The 13,378-nt window shown below is 64.2% G+C and overlaps 2 protein-coding genes across 5 annotated transcripts; one reads left to right on the top strand and one right to left on the bottom strand.

Annotated features, from left to right (window-relative positions):
• Positions 1-324: 324 nt before the first annotated feature.
• On the top strand, positions 325-10,314 carry OPLAH (5-oxoprolinase, ATP-hydrolysing). 4 transcript variants are annotated; one of them, XM_087825544.1, is made up of 27 exons: positions 325-529; positions 727-950; positions 1,019-1,210; positions 1,713-1,812; positions 1,890-2,013; positions 2,163-2,358; positions 2,444-2,609; positions 2,715-2,853; positions 2,932-2,999; positions 3,104-3,369; positions 3,499-3,611; positions 3,699-3,869; positions 4,077-4,214; positions 4,305-4,443; positions 4,562-4,674; positions 4,906-5,057; positions 5,589-5,749; positions 5,832-5,933; positions 6,005-6,179; positions 7,977-8,161; positions 8,290-8,436; positions 8,559-8,693; positions 8,858-9,007; positions 9,127-9,284; positions 9,380-9,540; positions 9,721-9,818; positions 10,062-10,314. In XM_087825544.1, the coding sequence occupies exons 2-27, from the start codon at positions 780-782 to the stop codon at positions 10,200-10,202; spliced, it is 3,861 nt and encodes a 1,286-aa protein (XP_087681670.1). In that variant the 5' UTR covers positions 325-529; positions 727-779; the 3' UTR covers positions 10,203-10,314. The 4 variants fall into 4 exon arrangements, 3 of the variants coding, with proteins under 3 accessions (XP_087681670.1, XP_087681671.1, XP_087681672.1); XR_015715808.1 differs by lacking the exon at positions 10,062-10,314 and having other exon boundaries at positions 8,858-9,020; positions 9,721-9,809; XM_087825545.1 differs by lacking the exons at positions 325-529; positions 727-950 and having other exon boundaries at positions 1,133-1,210; positions 1,657-1,812; positions 10,062-10,310.
• LOC107539949 (sphingomyelin phosphodiesterase 5) lies at positions 9,990-12,349 on the bottom strand. The gene is made up of 7 exons (XM_087825548.1): positions 11,522-12,349; positions 11,351-11,423; positions 11,002-11,142; positions 10,840-10,929; positions 10,695-10,758; positions 10,482-10,617; positions 9,990-10,409 (listed from the first exon to the last, which is right to left on the bottom strand). Exons 1-7 carry the CDS (start codon positions 12,347-12,349, stop codon positions 10,317-10,319), a joined length of 1,425 nt encoding a protein of 474 aa, XP_087681674.1. The 3' UTR covers positions 9,990-10,316.
• Between the last annotated feature and the right edge of the window lie 1,029 nt (positions 12,350-13,378).

The following is a 13,378-nucleotide window of genomic DNA, read 5'->3' as shown; positions in this document are numbered from 1 at the left end:
GCGCCGTCAGGAGTCGGGCTGGAAAGTGCCCCGCCCGCTGTCCTCCGTGGCCCGCGGCGCGGGGCGGAGGGCGCGCCGGGCTGGCGGCGCCGAGGCACCTGGGAGAGCCGGCCGCCGCCCGGCCGCGCAGCCCTCGCGGAGGGAGAGAGGCCCAGCCGCCCGGCTGGCGGGCCCCGCCCCGCCCCGGACGCCCGCCCCGCCCCGCCCCGCCCCGGACGCCCGCCCCGCCCCGCCCCGCCCCGCCCCGGACGCCCGCCCCGCCCCGGACGCCCGCCCCGCCCCGCCCCGGACGCCCGCCCCGCCCCGCCCCGCCCCGCCCCGGACGCCCGCCCCCGACGCCCGGCCGGCGTCGCACGGGCCTCAGCCCCAAGGTCGAGCCTTCGGGACGTGGAGCTTCCTCTCCCGACCTCAACCCCCTGCCTCCTCTTGCCAAAGAAACTAGACCCCAGGCCCAGGACTCCCGGGGGCGCCTTCCCCTCTCAAAGGCCGGCTCCGGGCACTGGGTTTCGGCCCCAACCGGGGCACAGAGGTATGGGGGGCATTAGGGCGGGCGCCCCAGCCTGCCCAGCTCAGGCCCCGCCTCGGGCTCCCGTCTGAGCGGGGTCCTGCAGCTCTGGCTCCGCCCAGAGCCCCTCCTGGACCTGGAATCCCCCCTCCCAGCTCAGCCAAGGGCTCCCCACCTGTGGATGAGCTCCCTCCCTGCTGACCCCCGCTGCCTCTGTCCAGTTTTCCCAGGACTGCAGCCCGAAGAGTCACCGCTGGACTCCAGCTCTGTCATCATGGGCAGCCCCGGGGGGCGCTTCCATTTTGCCATCGACCGTGGAGGCACCTTCACAGACGTCTTTGCCCAATGCCCAGGGGGGCATGTGAGGGTCTTGAAGCTGCTCTCAGAGGACCCTGCCAACTATGTGGACGCCCCCACCGAGGGCATTCGCCGCATCCTGGAGCAGGTGGCCAGGGCAGATTGGTGGGATGGGGAGGGACCGCAGGGCCAGAGGCCTGACCACCTGGTTTTCAGGAGGGGGGCATGCTGTTGCCGAGGGACAGGCCTTTGGACACCAGTCGCATTGCCAGCATCCGGATGGGCACCACAGTGGCCACCAATGCACTGCTGGAGCGGCAGGGGGAGCGGGTGGCACTGCTGGTGACTCGTGGCTTCCGAGACCTGCTGCACGTGGGCACCCAGGCCCGAGAGAACCTTTTTGACCTGGTGAGCTCACCCATGCCAGCAGGTGGCTGGATCCTCTTGGGGTGGGCAGTCCTTGGAAGGGTCAGTGCCAGCCCAAGGCTACTAGCTGATAAGCAGAGAGGAGGTTCCAGGCACTTGTAGCAGAATGCTGTGTTCTCCTCAACATTCAGAATGGTCACATGTTGTTCTGTCCCTGTCTGTCACCATGTCCTGTTCTGGACCCCAGGTGTGAGGTAGCCCAAGCCAGCCCATTCAGAGTGAGGTGTGGGAGTCCACTCCACCCCTACCCCTCATGCTGGGGAAAGGAGCTGCTCTTGTGGGGGCAGGGCAGTTGGCCACACTCAGGTGTGTTTGGGCAGAGAGCAGCCTCCTGGGTGGGCCGTGCTGGGGCCACCCCTTCTGTCTCGTGGGCCTCTCCACTAGCCTGTTGGGACACATTCCGTCACCTGCACTGCCCACCTATGCAGGACCCCAGCAAGGACCCTCGGGCCTATGCCTCCTCTGAGCCTCTGCCCACCCCCAGGCCGTGCCTATGCCCGAGGTGCTATACGAAGAGGTGCTGGAGGTAGATGAGCGTGTAGTGCTGTATCGTGGGGAGCCAGGTGCTGGGAAGCCCGTCAAAGGTGCGTGCCTCAGCTGTTAGGGTTTGAGGGCAGCATGCTTTCCTGGGTCTTTGATGGACAGCAGTGGCTTCCCGCAGGCTGCACAGGGGATCTACTGGAGGTGCAGCAGCCTGTGGACCTGGGGGGCCTGCGTGGGAAGCTGGAGGGGCTCCTGTCCCGAGGCATTAGAAGCTTGGCTGTGGTATTCATGCACTCCTATACGTGAGTGTGCACTGGCAGGGTCGGGGAATGAAAGCTACCTGAGCAGAAGGCCAGGGTGAGGATGGGGAGCCAGAACCGAGTGCGGGGGCAGCGTGAGGGTGGTGGGGGAACGATGTTGGGAGAGACAGAGCTTTAGGTCATTGTCACAGGTGGGCCCAGCATGAGCAGCAGGTGGGTGTGCTGGCCCGGGAGCTGGGCTTCACACATGTGTCACTGTCCTCGGACGCCATGCCCATGGTGCGCATTGTGCCGAGGGGGCATACAGCCTGCGCTGATGCCTACCTCACACCTGCCATCCAGCGCTATGTGCAGGGCTTCTGCCGGGGCTTCCAGGGCCAGCTCAAGGTGAGGCCCCCACCTGCCCACTCCAGGCCTCCCCCCCCCCCGCCGTGCATGCCCAGCCCCTCACCACCTGCTTGCTTGCCCACAGGATGTGCAGGTGCTGTTCATGCGCTCTGATGGTGGCCTGGCACCCATGGACTCCTTCAGTGGCTCCCGGGCTGTGTTGTCTGGCCCTGCTGGGGGTGTGGTTGGCTATTCTGCCACCACCTACCAGGCAGAGGGTGGCCAGCCTGTCATTGGCTTTGACATGGGAGGTATGAGGGCCTAAGGGTGGTCTGGGGGAGGCTCAGAAGCCAGGCCAGGCAATGCTGGGCATCCAGGTCTGTGGGGTGACTCGTCACCACCAGATCCCCTACTAGGCACGTCCACTGATGTGAGCCGCTATGCTGGGGAATTTGAGCACGTTTTTGAGGCCAGCACAGCAGGTGTCACCCTCCAGGCCCCCCAGCTGGACATCAACACAGTAGCAGCTGGTGGCGGCTCCCGCCTCTTCTTCAGGTCAGCTTCCCCACCTTGGCCAAGACCTCCTGCCCTGCCTCCCAACCCACCTCCAACTCCAGTTGTCCCTCCCCCAAGGTCCGGCCTATTTGTGGTGGGGCCAGAGTCTGCAGGAGCCCATCCTGGCCCTGCCTGCTACCGTAAAGGTAAGATCTGGGGTCTGCCTGCAGGACCCTCCCATGCTGCCCAGGCCCACTGCTGCCCACTCCTGGTCCCTGACTTCAGCACCCACACTGTGCATACCTCCCAGGGGGCCCTGTGACAGTGACGGATGCTAATCTGGTCCTGGGTCGCCTGCTGCCTGCCTCCTTTCCCTGCATTTTTGGGCCAGGAGAGGACCAGCCACTATCCCCTGAGGCCTCCCGAAAGGCCCTGGAGGCTGTGGCCACCGACATCAACAGCTTCCTGGCCAATGGGCCTTGCCCAGCCTCCCCACTGAGCCTTGAGGAGGTGGCTATGGGGTTTGTGCGTGTGGCCAACGAGGCCATGTGCCGGCCCATCCGTGCTCTCACGCAGGTACACCTGCCTTTACTCTTGCCTCCCAGCCCTGCCACCCATCCCTCCCACTCAGGCAACCCCATGGCGGTGAGGGGTCAGGAGCTGGACAGGGTAGGTTAAGCCTCTGACCCTCCTTTGGCTCCCTAGGCACGAGGTCACGACCCATCGGCGCATGTGCTGGCTTGCTTCGGGGGCGCTGGTGGGCAGCATGCTTGTGCCATCGCCCGAGCCTTGGGCATGGACACTGTGCACATTCACAGGTGTGTCTGGACCTGGGGCATGTGACCCAGGATGGAGGGCCACCTTTGGGAGGCTCCCCTCATTGCTGTGTGGCCCGATCTTTGTAGACACAGTGGGCTGCTGTCGGCACTGGGGTTGGCTCTGGCAGACGTGGTGCATGAGGCACAGGAGCCCTGCTCCCTGCCCTACGTGCCCGAGACCTTTGTGCAGCTGGACCAGAGGCTGAGCCGACTGGAGGAGCAGTGTGTGGATGCTCTGCGGGCCCAGGGCTTCCTGAGGTACGGTTCTAGGGGCTGGGCTGGGCTGGGCAGAGGACTTGCAGCATCCCAGGCACCCCCTGGCTGGTTCACCACCTTACTTCCCAGATGGTTCTGGGGCCCCTTCAGGCAATGCTCAGGGAAGAATGGACTGTGAGGCTAGAGGAGGTAGGATAGGTGTCCTCAAAGGGTGCCCTGTGTGAGTGTTCTGCCTGTTCACCACCACAGGTCCCAGATCAGCACTGAGAGCTTCCTACATCTGCGCTACCAGGGCACAGACTGCGCCCTGATGGTATCTGCCCACCAGCACCCAGCCACTGCCCGCTCACCCCGTGCTGGTGACTTTGGGGCAGCGTTTGTGGAGAGGTATGCAAGCTCACATCCTGGGAGTCCTGGTGGGTAGCCCACTGGCCTTGCCACCTTGCCTTGAGAGTTCCCTTGGGCCTGTGGGTTCAGGTATATGAGGGAGTTTGGCTTCGTCATTCCTGAGCGGCCAGTGGTGGTGGATGATGTCCGGGTGAGGGGCACCGGCAGCAGCGGCCTTCATCTTGAGGATGTCCCCAAAGCCCAAACTGGGCCTCCTCGGGTAGACAAGGTTAGTGGCCCTGCCTGTGCATACCCACCTATACCCTCAGGGACACGGGTAGGTATGGATGGGGAGATCTGAGGATGGTACTGGACCTAGGAACCTCCTTTACCCCACACCTCCTCAGATGACCCAGTGTTACTTTGAGGGGGGCTACCAGGAGACCCCCGTATACCTGTTGGGAGAGCTGGCCTATGGGCACAAGCTCCAGGGGCCCTGCCTCATCATCGACAGCAACAGGTAGGTTAAGGCCTGGCCAGGGTGAGGGTCATGGGGGTGCAGGTTGGGACCACAGCTATGGGGCTGGGTGAGCTGTGGGGTCCTAGCGAGGGGTTCTCTGGCCCAAGCCTGCAGGAGTCTGAAGGACTCTGGGGTCCCATTATGTGGGGCCCTGTCCTGGGGATGTGAGGTTCCTAGTTGGGAGTGGGGCCTGGCTTGGTCCCTCCAGTTCCTCTGCACCCCTTCCCCCAGCACCATCCTGGTGGAACCAGGCTGCCAGGCAGAGGTGACTGAGACTGGGGACATCCGCATCTCAGTGGGGGCTGAGACTCCTGGTACGGTGGGTGCCCAGCTCGACCCCATCCACCTATCCATCTTCTCACACCGCTTCATGAGCATTGCTGGTGAGTGGTGCCACCATACTCCTGGGCCCTGCTTCCTGTGGTGTCATGTTGGGAGGTCTGCCCACTAGGCAGAGGTGGGTGCAGAAAGTGTTACCCAGGGGAAGAGGAAGAAACAGAATCTTGGCTGGTGACAGGGTGGGCAGTATGGCCCTAGCTCGGGGATGGCACAGTCTCCCTATACCAGCAGGCCTTGGACAGAGTGTGGCTTTTCTCCTGCCAGCAGTCTTCTGTTTATGGACAGGAAATGGGCTCAGCATAGTGAACCTATTGAGCAGGGTCAGGCCAGTGGTACCAGGTTCTTACTGTGCTTGGTAGGGCAGAAAACTGATGTGGGACCCCAGGTTCTTGCTGCGGCTCCAGGCAGCGGTGGGGGGAGTGGATCCCCTCATACAGGCGAGACATGGTGTCCAGGTGGCCATTGCCACCTTCGGGTCCTTGCTCAGGGACTTGGGTCCTGCCTCTCCATGCCTGGGGCCCAGCTGTGGATGGGGTGGGGCCAGCAGCGCCTGCCTGGTCACTCTGTACTTCCAGAGCAGATGGGCCGCATCCTGCAGCGTACGGCCATCTCCACCAACATCAAGGAGCGCCTGGACTTCTCCTGCGCCCTCTTTGGGCCCGACGGGGGGCTGGTCTCCAATGCCCCCCACATCCCTGTGCACTTAGGCGCCATGCAGGAGACCGTGCAGTTCCAGGTTTGGCAGGTCCCTTTTCCTGCTCTTCTCATCTGCCCCGCCCCTGCCTCCTCCCTCCTCCCAACCTGTGTCCTGGCTTCAGATCCAGCACCTGGGGGCTGACCTCCACCCTGGTGATGTGCTGCTGAGCAACCACCCCAGTGCAGGCGGCAGCCATCTGCCAGACCTGACCGTCATCACACCGGTAAGGGCCACTACCTGGGAACTTCAGGGGGCAGGTAGGGCATGGAGCTGACTGTTGCTCTCCACTCCTAGGTGTTTTGGCCGGGTCAGACTCGACCTGTGTTCTACGTGGCCAGTCGCGGACACCACGCAGACATTGGGGGCATCACACCAGGTTCCATGCCCCCGCACTCCACCACACTGCAGCAGGAGGGTGCTGTTTTTCTGTCCTTTAAACTCGTTCAGGGAGGCGTCTTCCAGGAGGAGGGTGAGTGGGAGTGGGTCTGGGGCTGGGGGTTGGGAATTTAGTGGGCTGTACACATGGCTGCTGCCTACAGCCAGGCCAGGCCAGATACTAGGACACAGCCCACTGGCCCAGGCCTGCCTTATGGCTGGGGGAGCCAGGCAATGACATCTCTCAGAGATGACCAGAGAAGCTGAGTTCTGCCTGGGCCCAGTAAGGCCTCAGTGGTTTTGGGGGTGGGGAGTTGGCCAGGATACTGAAGGGACTGGGTGCAGGATGGTGAGGAGCCTATTTCAAGGTGTTTACAATCTGTACTGTGTTTGTACTGGGTCTGGGGGTTTCAGAGAAATAGCAGAGCCAGGGTTGCAGGCTCTTAGAAAGCCCCAGTCTGAGTCATTGGGTGGTAGGGCAGCAGAGAGGCTGTGAAAGGCTTCAGCTGGGTGCATTCTGGTCTGCCCGTGCACCATGACAGCCCCCCTGCCTACATGTAGAGTGGATGGGGGTCCAAGGGTGGCCTGGACCCTGGGCAGAGGGAGTGGGGTAGGGCAGCTGCAGTTACCCTGGTTGATGCTGAGCCTTAAGCTGGGCAGCGAGGGTGGCGTGGGGACAGCTGTTTTGGAGGTCAGGGTTGGCATTTGATGGGACTTAGAGGTGGGGGAAGAGTCAAGTATGGACAGCTGGATGCTCTGGTTCTGAGTGGGCACAGAGCAGCTGCAGGGAAAGTGGGACAGAGTGGCAGTGGGGCCTGGGAGGGAGGAACAGCAGGAAATACAGAGCAAGGTTGAAACTGTAGAGGCCTGAGAGCCCAGAGTGAGAAGAGGTGACATGGACAGGGTAGAAGGCAGTGTAACAGAGCTACAGGCTACCTAGGATGTGAATAGTGACCTAGGTCTGGCTTCTCCCTTGGTCAGTGTGGAGTGAGGGCAGGGGGCAGGGATCATGGGAGGGACATGTGCAGGAACATGGCAGAGGACCCAGTGGCCAGAGAGCTTCAGAGAAGCTCGAGCAGAGCTTTCCTGAAGTGGAGAGTGGTCCCTGGGGCCAGGACCTGCACTGCTTGCTGGGGGCTGGAGTCTTCCAGATCTGGGGAGGGGGGGGTTGCTGCACAGATGGCCACATTGATGCTCTTTCAAAGCAGTAGGCTTGCCCTGGCCAGTCTGGCTCAGTGGTTGGAGCATCGGCCCTTGGACTGAAGGGTCACTGGTTCAATTCCAGCCAAGGGCACGTACCTGGGTTGCAGACTCGATCCCTAGCTGGGGTGTGTGCAGGAGGCAACCAATGTGTCTCTCTTACATCAGTGTTTCTCTCTCTTCCCCCTTCTACTCTCTCAGAAAAGTAATGGAAAAAGTATCCTCTGAGCATTAGAAAAAACAAACAAACAAACTTGGGGGCCACAGGGCTGAGGGCAGTGTGAGTGGGGGAGGGTCAAGGGAAGTGGTTTTTCTCCTAAGAAACAGGAGGGAGGACCAGAAAGCAGCTTGAAAAGAGTGGGTCCAGGAGGTGAGGAAGCAGAACAGGAGGAAGTGAAGGTGGGAGGAGACTTTGCTGAGGGACAAATGTTCCCTGACAACCCGCTCCCCACTCCCTGCCCCTGCCTAGGGTGTTTGTGGGGGACTGAGGTGTGGGAAGGAGAAAGTTCAGCAGATGGGAGGAAGATGCGGGTTTTCAGGGCACTGGAGGAGTCAGCAGGGTTGTGGGGAACCAGTGAAGGGCCAACATGGGGGGCCCACAGTGCCCAGCAGAGTTGGAGCAGGTATAGAGCAGGGTATCAGACAGTTCCCTGGCTTGGAGGGTGGCTTAGTGCTGACTCTATCCATCCAGCGGTAACTGAGGCCCTGCGGGCCCCAGGCAAGATTCCTGGCTGCAGTGGGACTCGGAACCTGCACGACAACCTGTCAGATCTCCGTGCCCAGGTGGCAGCCAACCAGAAGGGCATCCAGCTGGTGGGGGAGCTAATCGGGCAGTATGGTCTGGATGTGGTGCAGGCCTACATGGGCCATATTCAGGTGGGCCTGGGGACAAGAGCATGGGGGTAGCTCTGTGCCAGCACCAAGGCAGCTGGGCAAGTAGGAGAGGGGGGGACTTGGCCCACCTAGAAGGTGGCATGGCTGCCTCTGAATATACTCCTTGCCAGGCAAACGCTGAGCTGGCTGTGCGGGACATGCTTCGGGCTTTTGGGACCTCCAGGCAGGCCCGGGGCCTGCCTCTGGAAGTGTCTGCAGAGGACCATATGGATGATGGTTCCCCTATCCGACTCCACGTGCATATCAACTTGATTCAGGTCTGGCTGCAGGAAACAGGCCTGGGGATGGGGCATTGGTGGCCTGGACGCCTTATTGCTGATGACCCCTCCCCTCCTCTCCTCTCCCCTCCCCTCCTCTCCCCTTCCCTTCTGGTGGGCAGGGCAGCGCAGTGTTTGACTTCAGCGGCACCGGTCCGGAGGTGTTTGGCAACCTCAACGCTCCGCGGGCCATCACGCTGTCTGCCCTCATCTACTGCCTGCGCTGTCTGGTGGGCCGGGACATCCCGCTGAACCAGGTGTGCAGGCATGTCCAGTGTGCGAGGTCAGCGGGTCCACTCTAAGCCCCTGAGTGAGCCTGGGGCAGAGTCAGCCTAGTATCCCAAGAACGGACTGATGATCCTAGAGGTGGTGGGACACACATCTCCCAGTTGGCTCTGAGAGCGGGCCCCTCCCTGCACAGGGCTGCCTGGCACCGGTTAGCGTGGTGATTCCTAAAGGCTCCATCCTGGACCCCTCCCCGGAGGCGGCCGTGGTGGGCGGCAACGTGCTCACGTCACAGCGCGTGGTGGACGTCATCCTGCGTGCCTTCGAAGCCTGCGCGGCCTCCCAGGTGCCGCCGGCGGGTGGGCGCCTCTCGGGTTTGCTGTGGGAGCGGGGGGAGGAGGGTGCGGGCTGGGGCGCTCAGGGCGTGGCTGCCGCCCAGCCGCAGCGACCGCTCGTCCCTGCCAGGGCTGCATGAACAATGTGACCTTGGGGAACGCCCACATGGGCTACTACGAGACGGTGGCGGGCGGCGCTGGTGCGGGCCCCGGCTGGCACGGGCGCAGCGGCGTGCACAGCCACATGACCAACACGCGCATCACGGATCCAGAGATCCTGGAGAGCAGGTGGGTGGCGCGGGCAGGGCTGGGGAGGCGTCCGAGGTGGGCGAGCAGGGCGGGGCGGAGCCGGGGCCAGGGTGCTGAGCTCCTGGCCTGCGCAGGTACCCGGTCATCCTGCGCCGCTTCGAGCTGAGGCCGGGGTCCGGGGGCCGCGGCCGCTTCCGGGGCGGCGATGGCGTCGTCCGTGAGCTGCTGTTCCGCGAGGAGGCGCTGCTGTCGGTACTGACCGAGCGCCGAGCCTTCCGGCCCTACGGCCTCCACGGTGAGCGGCCCCGCCCAGCCCAGGCGCTCTCCCTCATCCTAACCGCGCGTGTTTCTCGCCCCCCCAGCACCTGGAGTCTCTCCCTATCTCCTTACTGCGAAGCTCCCCCTCCCCCCACACCAAGCCTCTCCCATCCTTGCCCCCTCGGCCACCCACCCCGCCCCTTGGCTCTTACTGCAGGGGGTGAGCCAGGTGCTCGTGGCCTAAACCTACTGATCAGAAAGGACGGCCGCATGGTGAATCTGGGCGGGAAGACGTCGGTACCCGTGTACCCTGGGGTAAGGATTGTCATCTGTCCAGTCCCATTTCCATCTCCCCAGCGCCTGTCATCCCACAGAAGGTGAACAGAGTTGCAGAAATAACCAGAGACCCAGTTTAATTTAGCTCCTGAAAGAAAGGGGGCAGCAAACCAGGTTCCATGGCTCTGGCCTGTGTTGTAGATGCACTGCTGTGGGGATGGGACTGCAGCAGGAGGTAGGTGGGGACTATGCCTGTGCTGAACCTGTCCCTCTGTTCCACAGGATGTGTTCTGCCTCCACACACCAGGTGGCGGGGGCTTTGGAGACCCAGAGGACCCTGCCCCACCTGTGCAGACCCCAGCTTTCTCTAAGCGAGGCAGAGGCAGCGTCTACGAGTACCACAGGGCCCAGGAGGCTGTGTGAGGGAGGGCACACACAATAAAGTCATCCTGCTCCCGCTGTCACTCCCCAGGCTCACGCTTTGCCTCCTTGCTGGTCTTTCCACCTGGCCTCACAGCTGTCTCCTGCGTTCCTGCCTTACAAGGGCATCGAAACTTGGAGCCGAAGTCCCACGGCCAGGTGGTCTGTGAGCCCTGCCAGGGCGGTGCTGAATGTCACCTGTTCTACCTCCTGGGGGCGGGAGTCAGGCTGAGGGATTGCTCCAGCGCCAGCCTGCCCAGTGTCCTGAGCTTTGACACTTACTGGGCTCAGTGGACCTCCAGGTACTCCCCGGTAGGTGATGTAATCCACACGGCGGCCTCGCCAGGGCTTAGCCCTGCGGCGTCTGTGGGAAGGGCCTGCTAAGTAACGGTGGCGACCTTCCTCCAGCTCCAGGGCCCTGAGGAGGGGTGGTGTCATCAAGGCCAGGGCACCCCTCTGTTAGGGGCGATGCCTGGCGCCCAGGTCTCCGCTCACCTCCGCAGCTTCTCTGGGGAGCAGGCCACTGAGTGGTGGAGCCTGGAAGTGCTCAGTATCGTTCCTGGGGGAGGGCCGGGAAGGGCTACATCAGCGGGAGCGTTGGCAATCCAGCCCTCCACCCGGGGTCTGTCTCCAGCCGTACCCAGGGCCCAAGGTTGCTCCCGGCGAGTGCCCAGCCGGCAGGGGTCTCGGAAGCGGCTGAACAGCTGGTGCTCCTGTTCTTGTGCATGGCCTGCGGAGAAAGGCCTGAACTAGGTGGGCGGGCCCAGGACGCCCGCCCAGCCCCACTGCGGCCTCCCCGCACCTAGAGAACAGTTATCGAAGTTCAGGTCACCCAGGAGCACGCTGAAGGCCACGGCTTCATCACTGTGGCGGCTCTCAGACTCAAACTGCTCGGCCCAGTCTAACAGCAGCGTCAGCTGTTTACAGCGTAAGGGCCCATCCTCTGCGGGAGCCGAGGGCGGGGGAGGAAGACTCAGCACAGGGTGCCCTTTCAAATACGGAACACACAACCGAGCCCCCCATCACCCACCCTGCCCGATCATCTGTGAGCCCACCCAGGCACTCAAGGGATTCGCGGTGTCTGGGGCAGTGAACAGAAACGGTGGGGGAGGGAGGAGCCATCTGCCCGCAGTCCTGACCGCCGGTCTCACCGCTCGGGGCATGCAAGTGCGTGCAGTGCAGGAAGCCCACGATGCAGTGTCCGTTAAGGATGCCCACCTGCGCCTGCAACACCACGGACAGCCCCAGCAACCCTCGCCCGTTGGACCCCACGCCCCACCCCCTCCCCTGGCCCGGGAGCGCTGCTGCCAGTGGGCGGGTACCTGTGCGGAAAGAAGTCCCTTAGAGGCCAGCGCGTCCTCACGGCGCGCGTGGGGGAAGGACCGGAAGGCAGCGCGCAGCAACGGGTAGCGCGAGGCCAGCAGCAGCCCGCTGCCCAGCAGCTTGAGGTGCGGCCCGGGCTGCAGGCCAAAAGTACCCACATCGTACAGCACTGGGCCCAGATTGGGTGCCAGGAGGCTCACCAGGCGGCGCTCCGCGCGCAGATCAAACACCTCCTGCAGGCACACGAAGTCCAGACCCACCGGCATGGTGGCTATCAGCACCCCACAGTGTGCCCCAGGCCCTGGCGGGCTGCAACCCACAGCCCCGTAGCGCGAGGACCGCAGGCCGGCGAGCAGCACCGCGCCCACGGCTTCAGCTCGCCGCTGGGTGTGCTGCAAGTTGCTGAAGTGCGCCAACCCGTCGGGAAGCAGGCACAAGTTGGCACTGAGAAAGCCGAAGCAGCGCGCGGGCTCAGCGGCGGGGCGCCAGGGCTCGGGGGGCGCCCAGCACTGCGGAGGGGGCTGGTAGCAGAAGGGGCGGCGCCAGGCCTGCAGCGGCAGCCAGAGCAGCAGGCCTGGCAGTGCCAGGGGCAGGCCGACGAGCCCTAGCAGCAGGAGCGCGGCCCCCGCTCTCGCTGCCGCGCTCAGCCCCTGCAGGCAGCTCGGGCGCGCGATTGGCGCCCAGCATCCCAGCAGCTGGTCCAGGGCCCAGTAGGCGGGGAAAAGCAGAGCGCGGGCCAGGCCGTGGAGGGCGTGCAGCGCTGGGTGCGGGAAAGGCGAGGGCCTGAGGGCGCCGGGCGCCGGGGGCCAGTCCGGCAGGGAGCGCATGGCGCGCGGGGCTCCTCGGCAGCGGGCCCCCCGCGACTCATTCGGCTCGAGTGCGAGCTGACGCGTGCGGCGTCTGCCGGAGCTGGTGGGGAGCCTCAGGGGTCAGGCCAGGTGGCGCCACCTGTGTGAGGACAGAAAGGTGCGGGAGACCCCGGGGAAGGACACGGGCGGAGGTAAACCGCGCTTCCACCCCCGAAACCTCGTCGGCTGTTGGAGAAAACCGAAGAGAAAGCGGAAGGGACCCCGGCTCGAAGCCCCGTCCCGCCCCCCGAGGCGGCCTGGGGGACCCTGGGCCGCCGGGCGGGAGCGGAGCCGGGGCGCAGCCCGCACCGAGGGGAGGGCGACCCTCGTTGGAGCGGGCGCCGGTCGGGTCAGCGCCGCAAGGGGCGTTCCGCGAGCGCGGCCTCCGGCGCCCTCCCTCCTACGCGGCCGAGTGGCACTGCCCCCGCGTTCCTGCTGCGGGACTTCGGGCTCTACCCCGCCCCACTGCCGCCCCAGGGGCTTCACGGCCAGGTCTTGAGTCGAAAGACAGGTCCCTCAGCGCCCATGGAGCCCCCCAAGGCCGGCGCACAATAGTGACGGCTCTGTGGCCCTGCTCCAAGGGGCGTCCAATCTGGGGGGCAGGGCCGTTGGCCCCACCCCACCCGCTGCTCCCCGCGAGAACCGGCGGCCGCTGCGTCACCAGCGGAGCCCCCCCGCCCCCGCCCCGTCGGGCGGCCGCCCGGCGCTGCGCCAGCCCGTTGGCGTTGCTGGGCCCCCACCTTCTAACCGGAGCTGCGAACCAGTCCCTACAGCGCCCTCAGCAGGTTCTTAAATTGACCTTCACCAGGACTGGCAGGGAGGTGGGGCTTCTGGCCCCCACCTCAGCTCTTCAAGGAACCTTGACCCCCTTTATTTATTATTACTTTTTTAATTTCTTTTTTTTAATCCTCACCTTCAGAGAGACAGGGGGAGAGAGGGAAACACCGATGAGAGAGACACATCCATTGCTTGCCTCCTGCACCTGCTCCTGCCCAACCGGGACTGGGG

Source organism: Miniopterus natalensis, chromosome 16, assembly GCF_054644295.1.
Source record: "Miniopterus natalensis isolate mMinNat1 chromosome 16, mMinNat1.hap1, whole genome shotgun sequence".
Taxonomy (NCBI): Eukaryota; Metazoa; Chordata; class Mammalia; order Chiroptera; family Miniopteridae; genus Miniopterus; species Miniopterus natalensis.
This window is presented reverse-complemented; position numbering and strand designations above follow the sequence as displayed.